This window comes from Peromyscus leucopus, chromosome 5 (assembly GCF_004664715.2).
Source record: "Peromyscus leucopus breed LL Stock chromosome 5, UCI_PerLeu_2.1, whole genome shotgun sequence".
NCBI lineage: Eukaryota > Metazoa > Chordata > Mammalia > Rodentia > Cricetidae > Peromyscus > Peromyscus leucopus.
In genome coordinates this window covers 86,463,530-86,489,912 of record NC_051067.1, presented here as the reverse complement: position 1 = coordinate 86,489,912, position 26,383 = coordinate 86,463,530, and the positions used below count along the sequence as shown (strand labels likewise).

The 26,383-nt window shown below is 52.9% G+C and overlaps 1 protein-coding gene across 12 annotated transcripts in view; it reads left to right on the top strand.

Annotated features, from left to right (window-relative positions):
• Positions 1 to 26,383, top strand: part of Kifc3 (kinesin family member C3) — an 87,606-nt gene that overhangs the window by 39,438 nt on the left and 21,785 nt on the right. For 7 of the 12 annotated variants that reach the window (XM_037206108.1, XM_037206109.1, XM_037206111.1 and 4 more), the window contains exons 2-3: positions 18,530 to 18,734; positions 21,351 to 21,493. In XM_037206108.1, coding sequence (XP_037062003.1) covers positions 18,530 to 18,734; positions 21,351 to 21,493 — 348 coding nt within the window. Of the gene's footprint in view, positions 1 to 14,554; positions 14,684 to 18,529; positions 18,735 to 18,784; positions 19,081 to 21,063; positions 21,169 to 21,350; positions 21,494 to 26,383 lie in introns of those variants that run through there. The other 5 variants (XM_028871434.2, XM_037206114.1, XM_037206113.1 and 2 more) reach the window with 4 other exon arrangements.

Here is a 26,383-nt window from a genome sequence, read left to right as displayed (position 1 = left end):
ATGATATTCCAGGAAGGAGGAACAGCAAGTGTTGTGACCTGATACATGTTTGGGGATCAGGAGGGAATCTGTGACTGGAGTTAATTGGAAGAGGACCATGTCATTGGGCCAGCCTTGAGCAGCCTGGTTGGCACAATGAGGAATCTGTTGTAAGCTCCACAGGAAAGCACTGGGGCTTTTTAAAAACAAACAAAAGCAAATGAAAGTAAGCCAAGTGCTGTGGCTCATACCCATAATCTCAGTACTCAGGAGGCTGGAGGCAGGATGGCCTTGAGCTTGAGGCCATCCTGGATTACAGAGTGAACTTGAGGCATGCCTGGACCATCAAGTAATAACAAAAACAAAAGAAAGCATATGAAAATGATGGGGACTGTTATGAAGGGATTTAATGTAGAGATAAGGCTTTTACATTTCATCTTTAGGCTTTTATTTTGAAGGCAACAGAGAGGCCTAGAGTGGAGGCAAATGCTGCTTGAGTCTACTGCAGGTTGGAGACAGGGCCTGAGAGAGCATCCAGCATCATGCAATGCCAAGAATCCATCAACGACACACAGCTGCCAAGGCCCGAATTGAACCTGTACAACTTACTGGTCAACACATTGGGCTCTGTTTGTTAGCAAAATATATTATTAAAACAGCATTCATGATAGTTAAAATCAACCAAAAAACATGTTGGCTGCTTTTGGAGATAAAAATGAAGCAAGGACCATTAAATCATTGGGCAATTTGGAAAATCATTTTAAATAATCACATATAGTAGTTAAACAACAACAACAACAATAACAAAAACCCAGGCCACCTTGTATAGTCCAGGCTGGCCTCAAACTTACATGCTTCTCACTTTGTACTGCTGAGAATATATGTGTTTCCACCGTGTCTGACTCTCATGGATCCTTCTTTGTTAAGATTTGTTTTCATGTTTACATGTGTGGGTATGTGTGCAGGCTGCAGGTGCCCATGAAGCCAGAAGAGAGTGTCGGATCCCCTGAACGAGGGTGCTGGGAACCAAACTCTGGTTCCTCTGCCAAGGCAGTAGGTACTTAACCACTGAGCAGTCGCTCCAGCCCTTCTCCTGGACTCCTGGTCAGATCTCCACTGTGTGACTACCCACACCCCTGGCTCTGCTGCCCACAGAGAGTGGCAGGCACCGGTCTGACACCTGAGGAGGCCAGCAGGAGCCTTTTACAAGCTTGGCGGGTGCAGCAGACGTGGATGTTATCAGCAAACACGGTAATGCCATCGATCACGCTGGGCCAATAGCCTCGATGGGCTTAATACAACCGCAGAATGCTCCCATTCGATTGCCTGGTGGAGCCTGAGTGGTACAGGGTGCTGGACCTGGTCCCAAAGGGCCCGCCACTTGTTCGCTGTAAGAGCTTGGCCGACCCATGGAGTCCCCCCACCCCCAGTTTCTTTGTGAACTGCAAGCCTAACCCCTCAAGATGGCACAGGAGGAGCTTTGTGGGTGATGTGAGGAAGTGAAGAGGGTGAGGTGAGAGACTTCACTGGGACTCGGAGACGCTGGGTCCCCGGGTGTGGCTGTGTGAGCTCTGGCTCGTTGTGTGACATCTCTGAATCTCTTGTCTGCGTGACACAGGGAAGAGCAGGGTCAGGTGTGTTGAGAGAATTATTGTGATATATTGGGGTGAATAATGTATGTGCCCTGAACTAGTGACCATGACCTTAGTTAGCAACACGATCTTTGCTCTTTGCAGATGTATGTGAGGTCATATTGGATTAGAGTAGGCCCTTGAGTACAATATGGCCGGTGTCTTGCTAAGAAGAAGGAACTCTGGTCACAAGAGAAGCTCAGAGTAGGAGCTCAGGGACAAGCAAGGAGCACTCTATCTTCCAGCCAAGGAAATCCAAGGATTGTCACAACAACCAGGGAGGCCAGGGCTCCCTGCTAGAGCCAGCTGAAGGGGCAAGGCCCTGGTGGTGGCCTTGGCTGTGGACCTCAGCCTTCAGAGTGGTCATTTTTAGCTACCTGCTTTGTGGACATTTTGTTCCAGGGCCACAGGACCCTCACAGTACCGCCCGCCCAGGAATGTGCTGTGCAGAGCCCATCTCAGTGGGCGCTGGGGTCAGCAGTTGCCATTACCGGCACCATCCTTTATATTCATGGCTCAAGATTGTCCACCATGCCTGCAGACTCCTTTGGGGAGTCCTCCAATCTCCCTGACCCCACAACTTACTGGAGTGGCATAGGATGATGACCTGGGCTCACATTTCCCCCTTTGCCTTGCCTGTAAGAGGTGGCTGACTTCTTAAAAAAAAAAAAATCTTATTTATTCTGGGGGATATGTATATGCCATGACACATGTGTGGAGGTCGAGGGACAACTCGTGGGAGTCGGGTCTTTCTTTCCACCATGTGGGTTCTGGGGAGCTACAGGTCCTCAGGCTTGGCAGCAGGTCACCTTTACCCACTGAGCCATCTCGACAGCTAAGAGGTGGTGTCTGGCTTCTTTGCGCCCTCAGAGGGCGTGTTGAGGTTAAGGGTCCTGCATGCATCCTCATATGAGGGGGTGGGGGTTGTCCCAGACACCGCCCCATGCAGCAGCAACCCAGCCTGGTTTCGGAGCCGGGATGTTTCATAAACCTGTCTGGCAACCACATTCCTCCAGCACCCGGCTGTCACCGTGAAGTCTGTTGTGGTTTTGTGAGGTAGCTCAGGCTGCTAACCTGTGAAGCCAGCTGTGATTCACAGGGGCCTCAGAACTGGGAGCAGGTCTCCTCAGTGATGGTGGCCAGAGCCCTTGCCTCTCAGCCCCAGATTGCTCAGAGACTAAGGTTGGATCTCAGAGGTCTTCCTCCCCAAGACAGGAGGGAACCCCTGATAGCAGGGGGAGGGAGGTCACCTGGGCTGTGGAGAGAAACAACCTCAGAAGACCCCCTTCTGGTCTCTTTCTTGTCCTGGTCACATTTTTTTTTAATTGATTGATTGATTGATTGATTTTGTGTGTGTGTGCGCGTGCGTGCGTGCGTGCGTGTGTGTGTGTGTGTGTGTTTGTGTGTGTGTGTGTGTGTGTGTGTGTGTGTGTGTGTGTGTGTAGGTTAGAGGACAACCTGTGATGGTCAGTTCTTGTCTACCATCATATGGTATCCTCAGGTCCTCCTTGGCAACAGACACCTTCACTCCCTAAACCATCTTGTTGGCCCCAGGTCATCTTTTAGACTTGGCTTTTCCCACCCTTATAGGGATAGTTTTTGTTTTTTGAGGCAGGGTTTCTCTGTGTTAACTCTGGTTGTCCTGGAACTCATGCTGTAGATCAGACTGGCCTTGAACTCAGAGATCTGCCAGCCTCTGCCTCTGCCTCCTCAATGCTGGATCAAAAGCCACCAACACTGGCTGGGCTTTTTTTTTTTGGGGGGGGGGTAGGTTGAGACAGGGTCTTTCTATATAGTCCATATGTGGCCCCAAACTCCTTATGTAGCCTAGGTTAGCCTCAAACTCATGAACTCGCTGCCTCAGCCTCCTGAGTTCTGAGGATACAGGTGTGCACCACAGATCCAGCTTAATGGGAATGTTTTAAGACTTGCTACTAGAAGTAGGGGCCCCCTTTCCTCACCTCTTCATCTCTGTATCATTTATTAAGTAGCTACAGGTAGCAGGCCAAATGGTTCAGATCTTCTGGGAAGAGTGTTTCCCAGCATCCTTTGCCACAGGCCTGTAAGTTACGTTGAGACTGGACCCCATGAGGAATAGAAACAGGCAGGACTCGTAAAAGCCTTCAAGGATGCAGACCATTTGTGGCAAGGTGCCTGGCCAAGTCCACATGTGAGTGGCGTTGGGGACATTAGCAGCACTCGCCATTGGGGAACAGACTCAGTTTAGGTACCCAGCCCTGTGTGGGTGTCTGTGGCAGGGAATAGCAGGAGGTCTGGGGAGTGTTTGGGACATCCATGGTAGGACAAGAACTTGGTGGCACCATGTCCAGGCTACCTTGCTGTGGACCAAGCCATGCCCGGCATTTGCCTTTCCCAGGGCCCCAGGTACGAAGTTCTACACCAGACTCTCCTGCCTCTCAGAGTTGGCGCCTGAGCCTCCTGGGGAGGGGGTCATGCATCATCACAGCCTGGAAGCCTAGTAGAAGAGGAAGGACGGGAGACTGATGTGGTCCAGCCCAGCTAGGCTGGAGACCAAGGGAAGAGAACCTGGAACAGAGCCCTTGGGGCTTCTGAGAGATGCTTGGAGGAGACAGGTGACTATGAGAAACCAGAGTGGGGCGGAGAGGTGGCTCAGTAGATAAGGCGCTTGAAGTACAAACAGGGGGACGGGAGCTCGGAGCCCCAAACCCAGATTAATGCCAGGTGGGCATAGTGGCACACCTGTAAGTCCACACTCAGAAAGTGGAGACAGGATCCACAGAGCAAGGCTGGCTAGCCAGGTCATTACGTTCTGGGTTCTGGTTCATCTCTGCCTCAGTAAGGTAGAGATGATTACAGACCACTCCCTATATCACCCTCGTGCCTCTACATGCATGTACACACATGCACCCACACATGTGTAAACACACACACACACACACACACACACACACACACACACACACACACACACGGGTCGGTTAGATCCTGGAGCACAGAGATATGGGGCATTCTGTCCCCAAGGCCTTGAGCTGGCAGCAACATCCCCAAGCAAGGTTACCGCCGTGCCTTAGACCCTCAAGGCTTGGCCACCACTGACCCAGCCAGCCTGTTTGCCTCTGCCTGTGCTCACTGCACAGCTGGTTTTGGTAGAGGCTGTGGTGAAGACAAGGCTGATGGGAGAGGCAAAAGCAGATCACTCAGGTCCCCAGCTACTGCAGTAGGCAGCACCACGCTCCAAAGATGGCGGTGCCCCAGCCAGCACGGGGCTCTTTCAAGGTAAACCCCCTCACCTCTGCCTACATTTGAATTTCACAGAATTAGAGTGCTCTGTATTAAAAATTCTCTTTTCTGTAATCAGGCAGGGTCTCACTATGTAGCCCCGCTGGCGTGAAACTCACCACATAGACCAGGCTGGCCTCAAACTCACAGTGATCCATCTGCCTCTGTCTCTTGAGTTCTGGGGTTAGAGGCGTGGCTACCACACTCAACCTATTGGACATCTTCATTTTTTACTTATTTATTTGCATTTTCTTGAGTGTCTTTAAAACATTTTTAAATTAGTTTTTATTTACTCTATTTAATTTGGCTCTCTCTCTCTCTCTCTCTCTCTGTGTGTGTGTATGTGTGTGTGTGTGTGTGTGTGTGTGTGTGTGTGTGTGTGCGCACATATGTTGAGAACAAGTGGTAGGAGTCAGTTTTCTCCATCCACCACTGGAGTCCCGGGGTTGAACTCAGGTCCCCAGGCTTGGCAGCAGACACCTTTGCCTGCTGAGCCGGCTCACAGGCCTGAATCTGAGGTCTCCCGAGTGCTAGGCTCTGCAGCAGCAGGACTGGTAAACGGTGAGAACTGTGGGGGTCTTAACAGCAGTGATGTCCCATCTCTCACATGGGATAGATAGCACTCTTCTTGTTTTCTTGTTGCTGTGGTAAAACAGCAGAGGAGAGGATTCCTGGCTTGTGTTTCCATCGTTGAGGGAAGTCAGGGCAGAAACCCACAGTAGGGACCTAAAGCAGAAACCGTGGAGGATCGCTGCTCGATGGCTCACAGGCAGGCCCGCGCATGGCTAGCCTACTTCTATAACTCAGGACCACCTGCCCATGGGATAGTAGTGCCCGCAGTGGGCTGGGCTCTCCTACGTCAGTTAATCGAGATAATCTCTCACAGGCATTTCCACAGGCCAATCTGATATGGACAACACCTTAACTGGGACTCCCTTCTCAGGTGACTCTAGGCTGTGTCAAGTTGATGACTAAAGCTACCTGTGACAAGTACTCACTCACTGAGTGCTCTAAGGGCTGGTTAGCACATAGTCAGTGCTCAGGAAATAGTACTCACTTAAACACTGAGGCAGGCTCAGAAGCTGGCTGCCTTGCCCAAAGTCACACCGCACTGGGTGGGGTGTCTGAATCAGGGAGTCCTAGTCTGCCTAATGGAGGAGACAATGAGTCCCCCCTCATCCACAGTCCAGCATAGGTGAAGTGAGGAGAGGAAATCCTGGTGACTTCCGACTGGCCAGTGTAGGGAAGGCCTCGTAGAGGAGGGGGGTATTAGTTACTTTTCTGTTGCTGTGGTAAAATACCATGACCAGAAGCGACTTACAAAAAAATTTGTTTTGGTGTATGGTTCTAGATGACTAGAATCCATAATAGTAAGGACGCCATGGGATCAGGAGGAGCAGGAAGCTGAGAGATCATATCTCAGCTGCAAACAGGAAGCAGCAGAGAGTGACCTGGAAGTGGGGTGGGGCTCTAAACCTTCAAAGCCCGCCCCCAGGGATGAACTTCCTCCAGTAAGGCCCCAAGTCTGAAAAGTTCCATAAGCCCCCCCAAACAGCAGCACCAACCAAGTGTTCACACACGTGAGTCTTGGGGTACACTTCTTACTTAAACCACCACAGGTGATGTTTTCACCCACGGTCACACGGTGAAAGGGCCTGCTATGGAGTGACCATGGGACAAGGTCTGCTCTGAGGTGTGTAGCCTGCTCACACCCTGTGTGGGAACTAGCCCTGCCTGGGGACCATTCCAGCCATACAGCAGGAGGAAGGTACGCCCACACCTGTGCTGTGTTCTCCCTCCACCTCTGCCAGCCTGGCCAGCGAGGCTTTTAGTGGTTGGAGAGCACTCTGGCCAGCCCTCCGGCTGCAGCTCACAGCTTCCTTGAGTCTTTGGGTGCTGGATCTTCTTTCCTCTGGGCACATGTTACAGAGGCTATGAGGGTGCTGAGCCCACATGGTAAGTAGCGGTGGGCTCCCGGGGGTTTCTGGGTACAAAGCATGCTGGAGGCATGCTTCAGAGCAGCGAAATCTCAATTTCTGTCATGCAAGTGTTTGGCCACCATATATGGGTTCGGCCAGGCCTGATGTTTCCAAGGTGGCAAGTGTGTCCAAGGAGCATCTTTCACGGTCTACCTTGGACTGGTCATCTGCAGCCACTGGCCCAGGAGGGGAATGGAGAGGACAGGTCTGTGTGGTGGGAAGTCTGTCATGGGCAATTATATTCTGGGTCATGAGGATGAGCTAGGGTAGATCAGAGGTCTGGCCAGGACAGGTGGATTCTGAGTTGTGTTCTAGGGAGATTTAGACACCCTGGGATTCTCTCTCAACAGGAAGTGCCCTAACAGCCAGGGTGGGATAATCTTCAGCCTCTTCCTGGCCCAGGTTGTCCTGTGTACCTGTGCTCCTGGCTTGGGGTCAAGTTTGAGCTGGCATTGTCCCTGGGAGGTCTGTACCATCAGGAGTCCCTAGAGTTGTCACCAAGATGGGGAGCACCAACAGGGACCTTGGGGAGTGGCATGTGTTTCTGACTCCCCTTCTGGAGTGAACTGTGTGCCCAGCTGCAGGGATTCCAGCCTGGGCTCTCTGTTTTCAGGCCCGGCCCCTGCCCTGATTCACCACATCTTTCCTGCTCAGGCCCCATTCATTTTCACCTCCTCCGGACTCCAGGTCCACATACACCCGCTCTTTGATACCCAGGAAGGCAAACAGTAGAGGCGGGGGTGGGGGGGGGCAGGGGCACTCTTGGTCCCAGCTGGCCGCTGTCGCTGGTGCCCATTCTTTGGGTGACTTCACACACACCTTTCTCCAGCCCTAGAGCTGGGGTCTATGGGGGATCACTGGAGAAGGGCTGGGACTGAGCCCCCCTCTAAGAAGGTAAACCTTAAAGGGCACCTTTGGCTGACATGGGGTAGGTCTCTCTGTCCTCCGGCCGCTTTCTTCTCCCCGATTTTCAGCTACGGCCACCCTGAGTGGTCAGCTGTCTCCCCTGTCACTGCAGTGCTGGAGGGCCACCAGCCTCTTCTGCTCTGTTTCTTCACCAGGGAACAAGACCAACAAAGGGGTAGGGGTCCACACAGTGGACCAGGAGAGACAGTTTATGTCCTGAAATGCTCCCCTTTACAGCTTTCTGAGCTGTCTCCCAACAGTGTCCCCTAATATATATTCATGGGCCTCCCCCTGGCCAGTCTCATAATGTAGCACCTCAGTTTTGCCACCTTTAAAATGGGAATGCGCATGCCTGCTGTACATACCCCCATAAGATGAGGTAAGGGATGCAGGTAGAGTCCAGGCTGTGCTGGGACTGTCTTTGGCAGCTAAGCTGGCATTCCAGGCCCTGCACATCTTGGCTGTGAGGATGGTTGACGTTCACCCCCTTGCCTCCCCTGGAAGATGAAATACGGAAGCTACAGGATCCTTGTCATTTCTTCCCCGTCACCTGGATGCTGCTGGCAAAGTTCCATGCAGAAGGTTGGGACTTGCGGGGATGACTAAGACCCGGGCGCCGTGGGAGGCTGGTTAATCAGCAGCGTCAAAACTTCCGTAGCTGTTTGCAAACAAGGGCCACCCCCAGAGGAGGAGGACAGGCTATGGGGAGCTGCTGGCAGTGGTGGCCTCAGCCAGGCGATCGATGCTGCAGATTAACACCGGTGGTGGCTGAGGCAGCCGGGTCACCAGACTGGGAGGGTGGTCAGGCATGGGGCTAGCTATGTGTTCTGGAAGAATGAAGCGTCCTCAACCTGGTGCCACCCCTGACCCCCAGCCCCCTGGCTTTCCTTTCTAGGAGTAATTGACATGTTGTAAGAAGCCGGAGTGTAGTGCCAGGGTGGAGTGGGAGGAGGAATCATGTTGCTGCTGCCTGCCTGAAGAGTTCCACTCAGCATTTCCCTGTGGGCTCCTGGATCCTGGCTGATGGGATGTCCCACAACCACCTGGGAAGGGGTTGACAAAAGAGCAGGTGGGGGAGGGGAGCCCGAGCCAGTGCCCTTCGCCAAACCTTCCCAGGTCAGGTGACAGACACTCTGGGCCTCAGCTCTGCCAGCCTGACACACCCTGCTCTTGACGACTGTCCCTCAGCCTTCTCTTCATGTGCCTCCTCAGAGAGCCTTCCAGGAAGAGCGTTCCAGATTCAAGGGGAGAACTGTAAATTCGTCGTGGGCAAGGATGGCTTAAGGTGCTTCACGCTCACATTTCTATTCCATAACACCTCAGTGGGTCAGTATAATAGCCTTATGTTCAGAAGAAACTGAGCCAGGCAGGAAGAGGAGCCCTAAGCTGGGCTTCCCATCTGCATGCTCCTGGCCCCTGAGCCCACTTCTAACCACTGTCTCGGTCTCCTCTGACTGTGGATTGATACCTGCTCACAGCCCATTGCCAGGAGGGAAATCTAGAACAACAGTCTAAGTAAAGGGTAGTGGGATTTGGGGGCTTTTCCAAGCTCTGTCAGCTTCTGTTATAATTATACATTTTTTTAAAAAAATTAGTCTTTTGCACATGCCTGCCAATCCCAAGCATTTAGAGCTGGTGGCACAAGGATTTCTTGAACCCAGGGTTTTGAGACTAGCCTGGGCAAGAGGGCAACATAGGAAGTTGCTATCTTAAGATAAAAACTTTATTTACATTTTCCTTTGGTGTGTGTGTGTGTGTGTGTGTGTGTGTGTGTGTGTGTGTGTGTGTATTGCCTGCGTGTATGCCTAAGCATCACATGCATGTAGTGTCCGCAGCGGCCAGAAGAGGGCGTCAGATCCCCTAGAATTGGAGTTACGGGGGCTTGTGCGCCACATGTGGGTGCTGGGAATTGAACTCTGGTCTTCTACAAGAGCAACAGGTACTTAGCTGTCACCCATTTCTCTAGGCCCCTCCCATTCAAAAACTCATTCATTTCTTGTATATGTGGGAGCATGTGTATGCTATGGCACACTGTTGAGGTCAAGGACAGTTTATGAGAGTCAATTCTTTCCTTCCATTATGGGTGCTAGGGTTTGAATTTAGGGTTGGTGGCAAGTGCCTTTATCTAATAAGCCTTCTTGAAGTACCTCTAAATAAAAGCTTCCAAAACACAATAGGGCCTGCTCAGGGGTAATGGACCACACCAAAAAAACCCAAAAGCCCAACCAAACACCAAAACTTCAAGTGAAAACGGGATCACTGAGGCCCAGATGGAGAAGATGAAGGATGGAGGCACAGGGAACAGGAAGCGAGGAAAGAGTCTGGGGAGGAGCTAGGCTAGGCTTTGTGCTTGGCTGAGAAGATGGTCTGGGAGGTGTTGTGGGGGTAGGCGGGGTTTGTCCACTGCGCCTCTCCCAGGGCCACTCCTCCCTGCTTTTATTTAATTATTTGTTTGTTTGTTTTTGATACAGGGTCTCACTCTGTAGCTCTGGCTGGCCTGGAACTCAGTTATCCACCTGCCTCTGCCTCCAGAGTGCTGGGATTAAAGGTGAACACACACACACACACACACACACACACACACACACACACACACACCTTCTCTGGGTCATTCTTGCTAAATCTTTTTATTACCTGGCATTTATGGGATTAAAGGTGAACACACACACACACACACACACACACACACACACACATACACACACACACACCCCTCTGGGTCATTCTTGCTAAATCTTTTTATTACCTGGCCCTTAAGTACATTATCACGCCAGTGTTTGCATTCCTCTCATTTTTTTAGACTACAAGAGATGATAAGGATGAGAAAGCCTCTATTTGAATGCCAAATTCCTCAGCAGGGCAGAGGTAGATTTTTAGCTGCCTTCCTGGGAGTGGGGGAGTGCCAATTTAATGAGGCCTCTGGGCAAAGGGTGAAAGGCTGTGAGGTCTGAGGATTTCAAAGTTAGGTTTGGAGGGGGCAAGGGTTGTGAGAATTGTTTCATCCTGTTAACGTGGCTTTTAGAAAGTGGGGACCCAAAAGGATCAGGTAGGGGGTGCAGGAGACTGGTGGGAGGTACTTATTCCTTCAGGAATCCCCAGTGACTATGGGCACGGAGTCTACAGCCAACAAGGGCTGGAGGAATGTATAGCCTGGCCAAGAGAGGTCCAAGCCCCCTGTCCCTTTGTGCTTCTAATGTGCTCAGGCTGAACACGCTGTGGGACTGGGTACAGACTGCTGTCACCTTCCCATGGTCCCCTTCAGCTCCTTCCGTGTTCACGATGGACAGCTTCAGGAGTATTGGAAGATGTGAGTTTCATTCAGCAGGACCACTTAATTTGAGAGTCAACTCTAGAATGTTCTCGTCCTTCAAGGGTTTGTTACCTGGGTACAGGGGCACGTGCCTGTAGTTACAGCTCCTTGGAAAGCTGAGGCAGGAGGATTACTTCTGCCTAGGAGTTTGAGGCTAGTCTGGGCAACATAGCCATCCCTCCCCGTGCCTTATGTCAAAGCAAAACCCAAATAAATTTAAGTTTCTCCAGCATGAAGATAATCCAGATGCAGGGACTTCTTTCTGACCATACTGAAATATCTAAGGATCTTTCTGTCTGCTAGGAACAACCCTGCATCTGCTTGGGAGGAAGTCTATTTGAGTGTGTTTCCTGCATCCTGCTCTTGGAATCCTACTATATACTAACTGTATACTCAGTCATGTTTGTGACGCCAGGCACCAGGCTGAAGTTTTTGAGGCTGTGAAGTCTGGAAAGGGCCCTGTCCTCCAGGAGGGGGTAATGTTGACAGGACAGGCCACAGTGACGGCCCTGGTGGTGGGGTGGGGTGTGTGTACTGCTAGGGATGGGAAACCTTCTGCTGCCTGCCGGGAGGGGGGTGGCTGTGAGTGAAAGGGAAGGTGGCCTGCTGGACTTGCAGAACTCGAAGGTCATCTAGAACTGATGAGATAAAGGTGGGGGGGGAGGGTGTTGTAAAGGAATGAAGCTTCCCTGGGGCATTTTCGAAGGCCGGAGGTGACTGGCCAATGGACTTTTAGAGGCTGAAAAATCTTGTCTGCTTATCTGTGATGGACTTTGGACACTAGGAGAAAGAGAGAAAAAAAAAATCACAGAAGGGTTTTCTCAATTCTCCTTTCTGCCTCCCTCTGGGGAAGAGCTCTTGGGCCCTTGGCTACTTCAGACAGGGGTGAGGGTTACGGCTGTCATGCCCTTTGAGCACCTAGAAGCCCCTGCGGACCCCTGCCCTCAGATGTGGGTGTAGGTTTGCAGTGTGCTGGCCACTGCCTTTTATCTGGCCCTAGACAGCGCCATCTCTAAAGCGGGCAGGAAGCATCAAGGCCAGGGTTGTGACGGCCTGACCTCGTTAGCGTGGCCAGGAGTCTGGGAGATCTTTCACATTTCCCATGGTTAGGAGAGAGCTGGCAGCCTCTGTTGAAACCGCCCGGGAAAGGGAGTTGGTATGCAATTCCTGGTAACCAGCAGACTTTGAACTTATATCCTCTCATTAGCCTCCCCAGTGGCTAGGATGACAGGCCTGTGCCACCAAGACCAGCAGAGTGTGAATTCTTAAATTCTTCATAATCAGTCAAACAATTCGTTTTTACATTTTTAAGCTAGAGCCTTGCTGGAATTTTAAGAATGCTTCCTCCTAATCGGAAACCGAAAACACCAAATCAAGGGGTGAGGTCCCACCAGCCCTTGTGTACCCGTAGGCAGTTAATGGTCCCTGGGGCAAGAACATTTTCTTCAGGTCTGTAACTGCTAGTTAGTTAATAATCCCTCACCCAGGATCTTATAAGAAACCCTAAAAGCCGGGCAGTGGTGGCACACGCCTTTAATCCCAGCACTCCGGAGGCAGAGCCAGCCGGATCTCTGTGAGTTTGAGGCCAGCCTGGGCTACCAAGTGAGTCCCAGGAAAGGCGCAAAGCTACACAGAGAAACCCTGTCTTGGAAAACCAAAAAAAAAAAAAAAAAAAAAGAGTACATTATACACACACACACACACACACACACACACACGAGTGAAAATGTTACAACATAGCCCATTGTTATGTGTAACTAATAGGTGTGAATAAAAATCAAATAAAAACGGGGAAAAAAGAATGCTTCCTCCTAATGCCTCAATCTTCATGTTCCCCTGCCTGGTGCTTTCTGTGTTCCCACGGAGGCCCTCGATGTACAGACATATATATGCACACGTCTCTGCTGGACTTGGAGTTTGCCAGAGAACCTTTCCTCTCGTGAACATGTGGACACAGGATGTGCTGCCTCCTGGGCTGAGCAGGATCCCACAGGAGCTTGTGGCTAAAGAGCCCAGCACAGTGCCTGGCACTGAGTTCGGGCTGAATAAGTGGTGTCTGTTATGTGCCCAGGGAACGGTTGTGCTAGATGAAGTGTTGGCAGCCTTTATTCCCGGTGGGCGGGACCGTGCTTACAATGGACATCCACTACTTTTGTGATCGGAGAAAAGGGAACAATAAACGTTTTTATTAATAAAAAAAAAAAAAAAAAAAACAGCCACTGACTTTGGCTTTGCTAGGAGGAAGTTGAGGTTAATGTCAGCGTCCCAGCCCTTAGGCAGGACAAGGCTTTTGCTTTTATACTCAAATTTTAATGATAGACAACCCCCTGCCCCACGAATGGAGCCTCCAATAAATATAGTGCTTGCTTCCAGCTGTGGGCTTATTGTACTGTTCTGGTACCAGGCACTCTGTGGGGCCGACGCCGGTGTCCCCGTCTTGGTCCAGATTCTGTCTCGGCAGCAGCAGCTGGAATCAGGCCCATCTGAGGCTGCAGACCCTCTGGAGTTCCCTCCTAGGCCATCCTCGCCAAGCCTGCCGGGGCAGACCCCCACCCTTCTCAGGTTATCTGGGGACCATCAGCCTCTGCTGGATGGGCTCCTGCGCCGCTTTCTCCTTCCGCACCCTCGAGTGGGCATACTGCGACTGAAATAAATGCTTCTCTGTGTGGGAGACAAAGAACAGAGTGGCTCCTCTGGGTCAGCTGTCTCTCTTGGCTGGCTAGGCCTGCTCTCTCCCAGGCCTCTTCTGAGGCTCTCAGGCGCCCCAGGAGGAGCTTTGAAAGACAGATCGGGGGCTGTAATACTCTGAGCTGTTTGGCTGGAGCTTATGAGAATGTGTTACCTTAACAAACCCCAAGCAAGCTGCTCAAGATGCTCATTGGCTGGGGAGCAGGGGCGCAGCTGGAGAGGCAGTATGGCAGGCAGGTCGAAGAGAGAATGAGTGTGTGCATGCCCGCATGGCAGAGCAGGTGAACGTGTGTGTGTGTATAGGATTGATCTCGTGTGCAAGAGCATGTGCGAGAGTGTTAGAATGGGAAAATGTATTCTTAAGATGCGAGTCTGTGTGCCGGGATGTGTGTGAATCTCAGCTGGAGTGCCTGAAACTTCTGCCCCTGGGTTAGGGGCGGAGTGCAAACCGTTTGAGGGTGAGTGTAACCGTTTCTCAGTGTTAACACCTGGGTTGTGAGTGAGAGGTCGCCGGCGTTCCTGCGGGCCAGGCAAAGGGCGAGTGTGCAGGCACGCAGTGCAGAGTGTGCAGTGGAGGGTGTGAGCCTGCTCCGAAGGCGCAGGCAGGTGTGCCGGGGCGCGTGCACCAGAGGGTGTACACATAAATTGTACCCGCCCGTGCTGGGGGTAGGAGTAGAAGGGGGCATGCGCCCGGGGCAGGCGCGTGCGCGAGAGTGCGCGTGCCCCCCGCCCGAGCCCGTTGCCATGGGAACGCGCCGCGGCCTGAGTTAATCATTTCCTGTGGAAAGTGCGGGAGGGGCGGGCGCGGGGCGGGCCGAGGAGGCGGCGGCGGCGGCGGCGGCGGCGTGGAGCTGCCTCGCGAGGGCGGGCCGGAGCGGGCCGAGCCCTGGGCTCTGCGGCGACGCTGGGATCCTGTCTCCGCTAGGCCGGTGAGTCGGGGTCCGGGCAGGCTAGGACGGGCTGGGACGGGCTCCTCCAGACGTGCCCGGTGGGCGCCGCGCCCACCCTACCGGGGGACCCCTCCGTCCCGATCCCCCGCCCACGCGGCGGCCGGCCCCCAGGGACCCGGCTGTGCTTGGGGGTCCCACTGCGTCGTCCAGTCGGAGATTCTCGCAGGGACCTGGCCTTGAGGGTGGCACGGCCTCTGGGGTCTCGCCGCCTAGACCCACTTCCGATTTCATTGGTGGGGAATGTGCAGAGCCGACCTGGGAGCTGCCTGTCAACCAGCGCGCCCCCTTCCCCCGCACGGGTCCCTCCCAGGAAGGCTGCAGTTGGGGCCCACCCTCTGTGTCCCCGGGTAGTTGCTTTCTCTGGCCTGGCCCGAGGTGGGGTGCGCCAGCCCCTAGGTTAGGAGGAAAGGCCTCAGAGATAACCCTCATACGCCCAGACGAATCAAGTCATTGACAGCTGCAGCTGAGGAATCCCTGCAGGGAGGGGGAGCCCAGAAGCTGTCTGTCCCCCTTCAGCCTTTCTACTCCAAGTAACAGCGGAACTCTGGCTGATACAGTGAAAGGCCCGGTCCAGAGACAGTTTGAAGAGGAAGCTGGGTTCAAATTCTTAAGTCCGTTTGTCACCTCCCACCCTTGAATGCATGTCTCAAGCTTGGGCATTGGGACTACCCAAGCTTCACCTTCCTTAGTGTCCTTCTGCCCCAGACTGGGTGAGTGCCCTTCCCAGCCTGGTAGGATTTTTCCCCGTGCCCTTGGCCAGAGAGAGTCATTTGCTAGGAATGCAGCCCCGGAACGGTTCTGTGTGTTTGTGTGGCTGGACTTCAGGGCCCTGAGGTAGTGAGTTCTGCTCGTTGTATGGGTACCAGGGAGCAGAGAATTTGACGTCTGGATTCCCCCCAGAACATGTTCTGTGTGCCAGGGAAAACCTAGCCCCAAAATGCTCACGCAGGAGAACCAAGCCGTCTTCCAGCAGTGGTGTATAAGTGACTGTGAAGTCTACTCCCCGGTCTTTGCACTGTCTCTGGTCTACGACAGAGGAGGGCAGCTCTACCAGGCTGGCTTAAACCCAGAGGCGAGTGCCCCTCCCCCAACCGGCCTCCGCATTCACCCACCCATGGGACAGTACACCAAAAGATAGCATCTCGGGCTCTTTGTACATGCCAGCGCTTCATACGTGCCCTGTCTGCTGCCTGTGCCAGTCCTGTGAAGGGCATCTCTCACCACTTTACACATGGAGATAAGACCAAGACTGGGGCGATTCATTCTCCTAGGTGGCAGGGCTAAGGCCTGAGCCAATCTCATAGCTCTGTCCCGTGAATTCCAGATGAGCAGAGGTCCCGGGACCCTAAAATCAGACACTTCGTGTACGAGGGTATGTGCTTCTCTCTGGGCCTAGAACCCTGGGCTTGTTTGAGATTCCTTGAGATTCCTGACCTCACATCAGGGTTTTCAGCTGCTAAATTCAGCTGCCTTTTCCTCTTGGGGATCTAGCACACACCCTTCCTCTTTCTTCAGGCTGCCTCTCCAACTTCCCTTCCTGATAGCACAGAAATAATGGTCTCCTACCTCTGCCCTCCTCCCCTCCCCCCCAGACTGAGCTGATGTCCCCTGGAACTCTGTCCTACATGGTCTCACCTGCAGAGGACGGTCCTCCCATCTTTCCCCGTTGGCCTGCAGGGTTGGCTTTATGCCCAGCTCTGTGCCAGGCTGCCTGGGGAGGGCGTTTGTACCTGCTCCTCCTGCTTCTGCACCTTCCACGCATCTCCGAGCATCAGCGATGTGGGGTGACTTACATGGATCAGCATCTTCCTGACCCTTTGTTCCACATCCCTGCCCACTTCCTGGTGGGTACCCCACATTGTCGTCAGTCAAGGAAGGAAGAGACCAGGACCCCACTGTCTTCAGTACGTGGCCCTGTGAGCATCAGATCTGAAGTCTTCGGTCTCCGACCCCAGATTCTTGCTTACTTTTCTGCCTCTAGATGCTTTGTTCCTGCCCCTCTGTCTGATCTCACATGCCACCTCTCCCCTGTCTCAGCTCATCTCCTTCCCATCCTAGCTAAACTTCCCCCAGAGAAGGAAACAGCTGCCTCCTCGGCCCTCTCCAATTCCTTGAGCCACTTTGAACTTGCTTTGCAGCCTCGGCTGGTCTGGAACTTGCAGCCTTTGAGTGCTGGGATGGTAGGTGTGAGCCCCCGCCCAGCTCTCTCTAGGGCTTTCTCTTCCTTCGCCATGGCCACCTGACTGTCCTACTTGCTCTCCAGCCACTTCTGAGGACCTCCCACCTCCAGTCACTGTTTCCACCCCCAGCCCCAGCCCAGCCCTGTCCTTACTTAATCCTGCCTCGGTCAGTCTTGCCGATTTCATCCTCACCTTTAGCAGTGGTGGCCTTTAGGACTGAGTCTCGGTGGCTAGCCACTCCTCCTTTCCAGGCTTTGGTTCGTGTGTGTGTGTGTGTGTGTGTGTGTGTGTGTGTGCGTGCGCGCGCACGCATGCTCACACACTTCAGGATACTCATGTAGTAAGGTATCGTGGAGCATGTGGGCACAGCTCTGTGAGCTAGCTGCCTGGCAGGGGTTGGTCAGTACAGCGAGGGGTGGGGAGACGGAAAGTGTCCACAGTCCCGGGAGCTCTGTAGCAAGTCCCTTGGGTGCCCAGCTCAGTCTGCACACCAAACTCCGTGGTGCCTCTTTAAGCTGCCTTTGCTTCTGCAACTGGCCTCCACAAAGTCTGGTCAGCTTCAATGTTCCTGAGGCTGCTCTGCACACAGTAGGTACTCAAGAAAGACTTTTGAGTGAGGAGCATGGTGGATCAGGGACAGCCTGGGCTACATACTGAGGCACTGTCTCAAATAACCAAACTCAAAACAAAAACTCCAAATCCAAAAATCTGTGCTTGAACTCTCTCCATTTGTCCACTTCTTATCCTGGATCCGTGCTCCTAGCGAACCTCTCTAACCCGCCCTAACCTGTTTGTACTGTGTAAGTTTGTTTGTGTTTGAGACAGGGTTTCACTATGCAGCCCTGGCTGGCCTTGAACTCGCTGTGTACACCAGACTGGCCTTGAACTCTGCCTCTGGAGTGCTGGGATTAAAGGCATGCACCACCACTTCAATAAACCTTTACCTAACGCTGTGAAGGTTTGTGGGAGGTTTGTTCTCTTCTGACTGGATGTTTGAGGATCCATTCTTTCCTAATCAGATGACTTCTGCTAGTGCCCAGCACATAGTAGGCACTCAATAAATGATTATGAAAGAACTGAATGAATGCCTGGCAGGGTGCCGCCACACCCTCAATACTGAGTTACTTGTGTGAATGTGTGAATGAACTGGCTCTGAGAATTTGCTGAATGTAAACCCAGCTTGCCCCTGGCCCCGAGCCAGCCTCTTCTGAGCCCCTCCTCAGTGAGATGCTAATACTCAGGAGTATTCGCTGCTTGGGACACAGCCCGAAGGCTGAGACTTAAGCAAGCAGCTGGGTGCAATTAGAAAATGAGATGTCAGGGAGGGAAAGGATTAAACTTACCACTGCTTTGGAAGCATAGGCTTGGAGCTTCCTCCACACGGGGCTGCTACCCAGTGTGGCCCCTCGAAGATCTTCACCGTGAAGTGGCAGACACAGATTCGCTCCTGGCCCATTTGGAAATGCCATAGTCAGTACTGAGCCCCTCCTGTGAGTCCAGGGTCCTGAGGGGTCCTGAGGGGTTGCTACACTTGGGGCTGCTATCCTAGGTAGCAGGGGGCCCCTGTTTGCAGACCCTTCCAGACGGCACAGCATATGGGCGACCCACGCCTCTTAAAACGCCTTTCCCCTTGTTCTCGCCACAGGCTGCCCGGCACCCAGAAGAGGCTGCTGAGCCCCGGGCCATGGTCCCCTCTCGCAGGACGTGGAACTTGGGAGCCACGCCTTCACTGCGGGGCCTGTGGAGAGTGGGCCGGGTCCAGGAGCCCAAGCCTGGGATGGCTCGCCCCGCCCCAGCCAGCCCAGCCGCCCGCCCTTTCCCACACACCGGCCAGGGGAGATTGAGAACTGGTGAGTCCGCATTTTTAGAATGCCTCTTCTTTTCCCTTCCTTCCTCCAGATCCCAGAGATGAGACTGAGGTTTCTCGCGGTTCCTAAACTCAGTCAGAGCTGTCAGGTAATTACAGGGTAGCCAGCAGCTCAGAGCCGGCAGGGCGTGGAGCGCAGCGCAGCTCAGCGTCACCGGGTGCTCCTTCCCCGCGTCCAGCCGGGGAGGAGGAGAAGGCTGGGGGCCGGTTAAACTTTAACAGTCCGTAGCACCGCGGCATCAGCTTCATTCCCGCCAGCCGAACCAGCTCAGGGACTCTGAGATCTCACTTGGGTGCTCTCTAATATCAGCTGGAGGTCGGTAAACAAGGTAGGTGAAGCGGCTGACCTCCTGGGTGCCCTGCTGATTCTGCCAGGCTGCCCTGGACAGGAGTGAGGAGGGAAGGCAGGCTGCTCCGTGTTGCCCAGCCGACTTTGGGTACCAGGCCCTGGGTTTTCGGTGTCAGCCAGCCAACGCTGCTTTCAGAGCGATCCTACCAGCAGGTCTATAGAGGGAGAGGGTCCTGGAGCCTGGGCCATGTCTGTACCCTAGGGAGCTGTCAGCAGTCAGTTTTCTGGGTCATGTCCCAGGTGCTGAGACTGTCAAGGAGCCAGCGGCTCCTCTGTCCTGGGTAGGCGCTGGGTGTGGGGGTGAGGAGCTGCCTTGACCCTTTCCCCAGCTCTGTGTGGGCAGGTAGGCAGGGTGCCCCGGTTGTGTGGGAAGGCAGGGTTGTCCAAGAGAACTGCCTTCAGGGGCTTGCTACCTTTTGCTCGCGTTCAGATTACCAGCCTGGCCCCCTGGGCCATGAGACCATGGGGTCTAAGGCCCTCAGTACACAGAAGAGGGGTACATGAAGGCTCAGAGAAGGCGGGTAACAGATTCCTGCCGTCTCCCTTTCTAACTGTAACCCGTTCACTCTGCCCATGGTAGCCAGGCAGTGCTTTGAAGCTCTGCAAGCTGCTTCTGCGATTGCCCGGGACCGGCCACCCCCTTATACCCTGGGAGCCCTCAGGCAAAGCAGGGGCTCTGTGGGTCGGTCAGAGCTGGTGGGTTGAAAAGGCAAAGGATGGGCTCTACAAGCTTGTCCCCAGGGTCTGAATGTAATAGAGATGAGTATGACTTTTCCGGTAAAACAAAACAAAACATTTCACCTTGGAAAACTCACTAAGTTTTTCATCTACTGTGTGTGTACGTATGTGTGTGTGTGTGTGTGTGTGTGAGAATGAAATGAATACAGTGACTTTAGAGACTTCTAGCCACTTTATAAACTTAAGATACAGGTCCAGTGAAACCCGAGTGGGACAGACAGGCACAGGCTTGGCACCTGTGAGTCTCAGTCACCAAGGGCACCTCAGCCCCCCTTCCCTATATATCCCCCTTAGTCATACTGTCATCGCGAGAGGGACAGGCAAGCAGGGCTGGTGGGCACATAGGGTTTGAATGTAAGCCCCGGGTGATACTCGTGTAGTGTTAACTATTCAGGGTCTCTGGTTTTCTGCCTGCCCCAAAAGGGGAGTGTCCTCCACCTCCCTGGGTGGGTGTGATGGCGGTTGCTATCATATTGATAGTATATGTGGGTCCTGGCTGTGCCTAAGTTCTCTTTGATCCTCACCATGGGGTTATGCCCCCAGGATATTAGTTTACCCCAGGGTCATGGCTGTGCATTTTTTTTTTTTTAAACATGGGGTTTTACTATGGCTGCCTGGAACTTGCTTTGTAGACCAGGCTAGCTTTGAACTTACAGAAATCTGCCTGCGTCTGCCTTCTGAGTACTAGGATTAAAAGCATGTGCCTGGTGAAAAAAAAAAACCTTCCATTTATTGATTTTTTTTTAAAAAGATACTTATTATTTTATTTTTAATTATGTGTTTTTGTCTGTGTGTAGTTAAACGCACGCACGTGAGAGCAGGTACACGCACGTGAGAGCAGGTACCTACAGAGTTCAGAAGTATCCGATCCCTTGGAGCTGGACTCAGGCAGTTGTAAACTACCCAGTGTGGGTGCTGGAACAAAACAGCCTTTTGCAAGAGCTCTATGTGCTCTGTGACTGAGCCGTCTCTCCAGCTGCCTCCACCTTGGCCCGGCTGGAGGGGAGGGAAGGGGGTCCTGCCCCAGGAGGGGCCCCAGAGGATGATGGCTTTAGCTGTTCCTGGGTACACTTCTGGAAACAGCAGGGACCAGGCCACCCAGTGTGGGTTTGGTCTTAATGAAGGCCAGGGAGAAATTGCCACCTAGAGGCAGCCTGGGTAATAAAGCTGTGTCCCTGTGTACAGTTCACTCAGTGTCTCGGCTGCTTCTTGCTGCTCTCTGCAGAGGAGCTGATGGACAAGTGTGGACCCCAGAAGCCACTGTGGCAACTAGAGAGCTCCCAGTAGGGCCTTGGGTACCTTCCAGAGAAGAATCTCAGGGTCCCTTTTGGTAAGAAAATCAGGTAGCCCCAACCTGTCCCTACCCATGTTTCTGTGTGGAGAGAGCCTGTGAGGCCACATGAAGCCCTGCTGGTCACACCTGGGCAGGTTGGAGGGGGTAAAAACTGAGCTCAGGTCCCTTTGGCCAGCAGCCAAATATGTCATCTGGCCTGTCTGTCTGTCCTGGAACAGGGCGTGGAAAGGACACCCTAGCTGGTGGTGAGGAAGACTCCAGTACCCGAACTGCAGCTCGCCCGTCCCTGGCACAGTGTCGGGCCCTCAGTGTGGACTGGCCTGGCCCGAGGAGTCCGCATAGACTCTACCTGACAGTTCAGGTAAGCGTGGGCCGTTAGATGCAGGGCGAGGGTGAGCGTGGCCAGTGTGCTGGGTCCTCTGAGCTCCGGCAGCTGGGCCTGGCAGGGAGAAGCACTGGGGACCTGCCAGGCACCTGCTGGCTAGCTGGCCCTTTGCAACCCACAGCTGAGAGCCTGCATGAATGCAAGAGGTTTCATTTCAGCTTATCTCAGGGAAGATCTCTCAGGAGGTGACAGGAGCTTTTCAGCCACACCCTGGCTGAGGTGGGAAGTGAGGCCTTTGCTAAGATGTGCAGGAGCTGGAGGAGATATTGGGAAAACAGGCCAGTTTGGGGAGCTGTTTATTTCTATGTGGACAATGCCTGTGTTCCCTTGTTTGAAGAATCAAAGCGAAGGCCAGGCTGGGCATGGTGCATGCCTTTAATCCTTTAAGGAGGCAGAGGCAGGCAGATATCTTCTGGGAGCTTGAGTCCAGCCTGGTCTACAAAGCAAGTTTAAGGCCAGCCAGGGATACAGAGAGACCGTCTCACAAAAGAGGGGGGGAAAGAGTCCAAAGGAAGATGATGGGGAGATGGGGAGATTCTTTTCCTCTGCAGATGTCATTGACTTTCAAAAGGCATACTTACTGTATATGGGGGGAGGCTTTGATTGTAGAAATAATACAAAGAGATAGCAGTTTTTATTCACTGCTGTTTTGGAATACAAACATTAGATCTCACGTCTCAACAGAAAGAGACTGTTTCATATGGATTTTATAGACGAGACCATGGAGGCTCAGAGCTCAGAGAGGTTGACTCACTTGCTGCTGGTCACACAGTAGGCTGAGATCTGAACTATTGAACACAATTAGCTTGATTTCAATGGTGTAAAGAGGTGTTAATGGTGGTGGTGGTGCACACCTTTGATCCCAGCACTCAGGAGGCAGAGGCAGGTGGAGCTCTGTGAGTTCGAGGACAGCCTGGTCTACAGAGCCAATTTCAGGACAGCCAGGGCTACAACTCCCCCCCTCCACCCCACCCCCCCTAAAAAAATCCAGATGGTGTAAAGAATTCACAGTATAATCCCTAGAAGCTGTATGCCCCCCTGGTCCTTCGACAAGTCCACCATGAAAGGTTCACCTTCACCCACTTTCTTACCTGTGCCCCCACCAGTTCTATGGTGTTTGTCTTCACGTTTACATATTAGTCTACGACATGCTGTTTCCCTCACTATCACCTTGGCGATGTCTTCCTACATGTCAGTCACAGAGCACCACCTCCATTCTCTTAACCACTGCATAGCATCCCACTTGAGACTTTACCATAAACTACCACTGGGCTGTGTGCATGGTTTAGCGTTAGAGCCCCTGCCTGACATGCACGAGGCCTTAGGTTCATCCCATCAACACCAAATATCGATGGTGGTCGATAGTAAAATCCTGTGTCTGCCCTGGGTGTCCTCTGATTACAGGGAGCTCCTCTGACGGTCAAGCAGTTGTGACGTTACTATTTTACATTCACTGTGTATGTGTGGGGGTGCTGGGGGTGGGGGTGGGTGCAGCACAGTGCGCCTGTGGAGATTAGAGAACAACCTGTAGTAGGAGGCTCCCCTTCCGCTGTATAGGTTCTGGGGACAGGAACTCTGGGCATCTAGTGCCTTCATCCAGTGAGCCGTCTGGCTGGCCCACGTTAGTTTGTTGTTTGCTTTGTTCTGAGACAGGCTCTCACTATTTAGCCCTGTCTGGCCTTAAACTCACAGAGATCTGCCAACTCAGTCTCTTAAGTGCTGGGAGTAAAGGTGGCATGTGCCACCATACCCAGCTGTATTAGCCTGGTATGGCATTTATTTGTTTTTAGATTTATTTTCATGTGTTTGAATGTTTGCCTACATATATGTATATGTACCATGCATACCTGGAACCTGCTGCCTGAGGATGCCAGAGGGAATCAGATCCCTGTAACTACCATGTGGATGGTGGGAACCAAATCTAGGTTCTCTACAGCTCTTTGGTAGATCTGCTGATACTTCATGTCTGGAACTAATTAATGTGAATTCCCATATGGGTGCTAGGAACGGAACCTAGGCTCTCCACAAAAGCAGCAAGTGCTCTTAAATGCTGAGCCATCTCTCTAGTGCCACTGGCTTAGCTAGGGCTTCTGTTGCTGCAACAAAACGCCATGACCAAAAGCAAGCTGGGGAGGAAAGGGTTTATTTGGCCTAGACTTTAGCATTGCTGTTCATCACTGAAGGGAGTCAGGACAGGAACTCAAACAGGGCAGGGTCCCCAGGGCAGGAGCTGATGCAGAGGCCATGGAGGGGAGCTTTTTACTGGCTTGCTTCCCATGGCTTGCTCAACCTATCTTCTTATAGAACCCAGGACCAGCCGTCCAGGATGGCACCACCCACTATGGGCTGGGTCCTCCCGCATTGATCACTAAATGAGAAAATGCCTTACAGCTGGATCTCAAGGAGGCATTTCCTCAGCTGAGACTCCTTCCTCTGATGACTCTAGCTTATGTCAAGTTGACACACAAAACCACCCAGTATAGCCTACATTAGTATAGATTTTTTTAAGATTTATTTTTATTTTTATGTGTATGTGTGTTTGGTCACATGTATGTGTGCTGCCTGTGGAGGCCAGAAGAGGGTATTGGATCTTCTCAGACTGGAGTTACTGTTGGTCATGAGCCACCATGTGGGTATTGGGAATTGAACCTGGGTCCTCTGGAAGAGCAGCCAGTGCTCTTAACTGCTGAGTGTCTCTTCAGCCCTCCTGCATTAGTGTTTTAGTATGTGCATTTGCTGAACAGATATTTATGGATTGGCTGCCTTCTGCCAATGCATCTTAGCACAGGTGCAGAGATGCTGAGGAGGGAAATAGGGAAGGTAGCCCAGCAGAGGTTCCAGAGAGTCGACAATGACCTCAGATGCATGCATACAAATGGGACCCCAGGAACACAATTTCAGAGGATGAAGTGCCAGAGTTGTCTGGGGGTGCTGCCCAGATTCCCCTCCTGGTCTTCTTTCTTTCTTTCTGTTTGTTAGACAAGGACTCCCTCTGTAGCCTGGGCTGGTGTGGAACCCAATGGCAGATACTCCTGCCTCGTGTTCCCACGGGCTGTGGTGAGAGGCATAAGCCACCATGCCTGGCTTTTCCTCGCAGCTTCTATGGCCTCATGCACACAGCCTGCCCTTCTCAGAGCCACTGACAGAGCTGGGATGAAGTGAGTGGAGATGGCAGTCTGGCTGGGTGCTGGGGAAACGCACGCCTTTGAGCCGTCCTCACTCCGGCAGCTGCAGCCCTGGGCTGCTGCTCTGGACGGGACCCCAGGGGTGATGGTGCTTCAGGCACCGCTCTGTTTCACTATGTTTCCTGGTTCTTGTGAGATTCTCCCGGAACTGAATCGCCCGTCCTTCTTTCCTTTGTGAGGTCTGCGAGGAGAGCAGAGCGGCTCTGGTGAGACAATAAATAGTTAAGGGTACCAGAGGGAAGTTAAATCGGGAGGCTGTGGTCAGGAGCTGCAGCTCAGCTGGGTGGTGGCCCTGTTCTTGAACTTTGATTATGGGGTGCTAGGCTGTGGCTGCTATGGAGGCCTGGCCTCAGCGGTTCTGCTGACGCTCCATTCAGAAGCCGATAGCGACTGGCTCCCACGTTCATGCCCTTCCGGCCCCTGCCGAGCCCTGCCATGTGTATGGACATGGATGTGTGCTGGAGTGTGTCCCAAGCACGGTGACTCGACCTGCAGGTCACAGACTCAGTCACTCCAGCCTTGCTCCAGCAACTACAGCGTGAGCTGTGTCCCCACAGAGGCAGTGCAGACATTCCCAGCCCCTGGGGACGTCTGTCCTTCCTGTGCTTCGGCCAGCAGCCCAGAAATAGTGTAACCTTTGCTCCTCTCGGAAGGCAAGTGGAAACTTCCAGCTGCTGCCGTCCCCGCCACCCCACCTCCCCCAACCTGCTCGAGATGGTGTGGCAGTTGGAGGGTGGGGACAAAATGAAGCCGAGGAGAGTTTTCCTGAATCCGAAGATGAGGGAGGAAGAGGCCGAGGGCGTGGCTGACCAGGCACCTGGCCCTGCCGCTTTTCACTCTTGCAGTTCTTTTGATTGGCGTTTGATGCTCAAAGTGAAAGAGTGGAGACTAGAGAAATCATAACCGATCACAGCTATCTACGTGGTGCTTATTGTATGCCAGGCACTTAGTGTGCTTCACTTGCGGCTGCCACTGATTTGCCCACTGGCACTAGAGGGCAGAGGTTAGGGGTTCTAGATAGATACGATGGTGGGAAACAGTTACTGGGAGAACGCAGAGTCTGTCCACGGCCCCACAGCACGCAGGTGACACACTGTCTCCCTGGGCTTCGCCCTCCCTGTAATGAGCATTAAAAAATATATATATGTAGCAGCTGGCCTGGGTGTTGGCATGCACCTTAAATTCCAGTAGTGAGGAGGCAGAGGCGGATGGATCTGTAAGTTCCAGGCCACCCAGGGCTACAGAGTGAGACCACATATACAGATAAAAAGAATAACACTTGACTTGAAAGGGCACGAAGACATAAAAGCCTCTTCCCAGATCCCTCCATGGACAGAAACAAACCAAACCAAACTGTGTTGATAAGGTGAAAAATTCAAACCCCAGATGTCTCCAGAATGACCAGGAAGTCCCCGTCTGCTCCTCGCCCTGCCTTTTCTCCTGTTATGAAATTTATTTCCGTGCCCCAGGTTTAAATTGCTTTTGTTTCTATCTCAGTGGGTCTCTGTGTGCATGCCCCACACCTAGCGCACACAGCTGCTTGTGAGCTCTCCAGTTCATTTTCATCTGTACCTTGTGTATGACCCTCACGTGGGATCACACTCCCCACACTGTTCTGACCCTTGCTTGGTAGGGGTTGTCTCTGAATGAAGCACCCCTTTCTGGCCCCTCCACTCGTCTG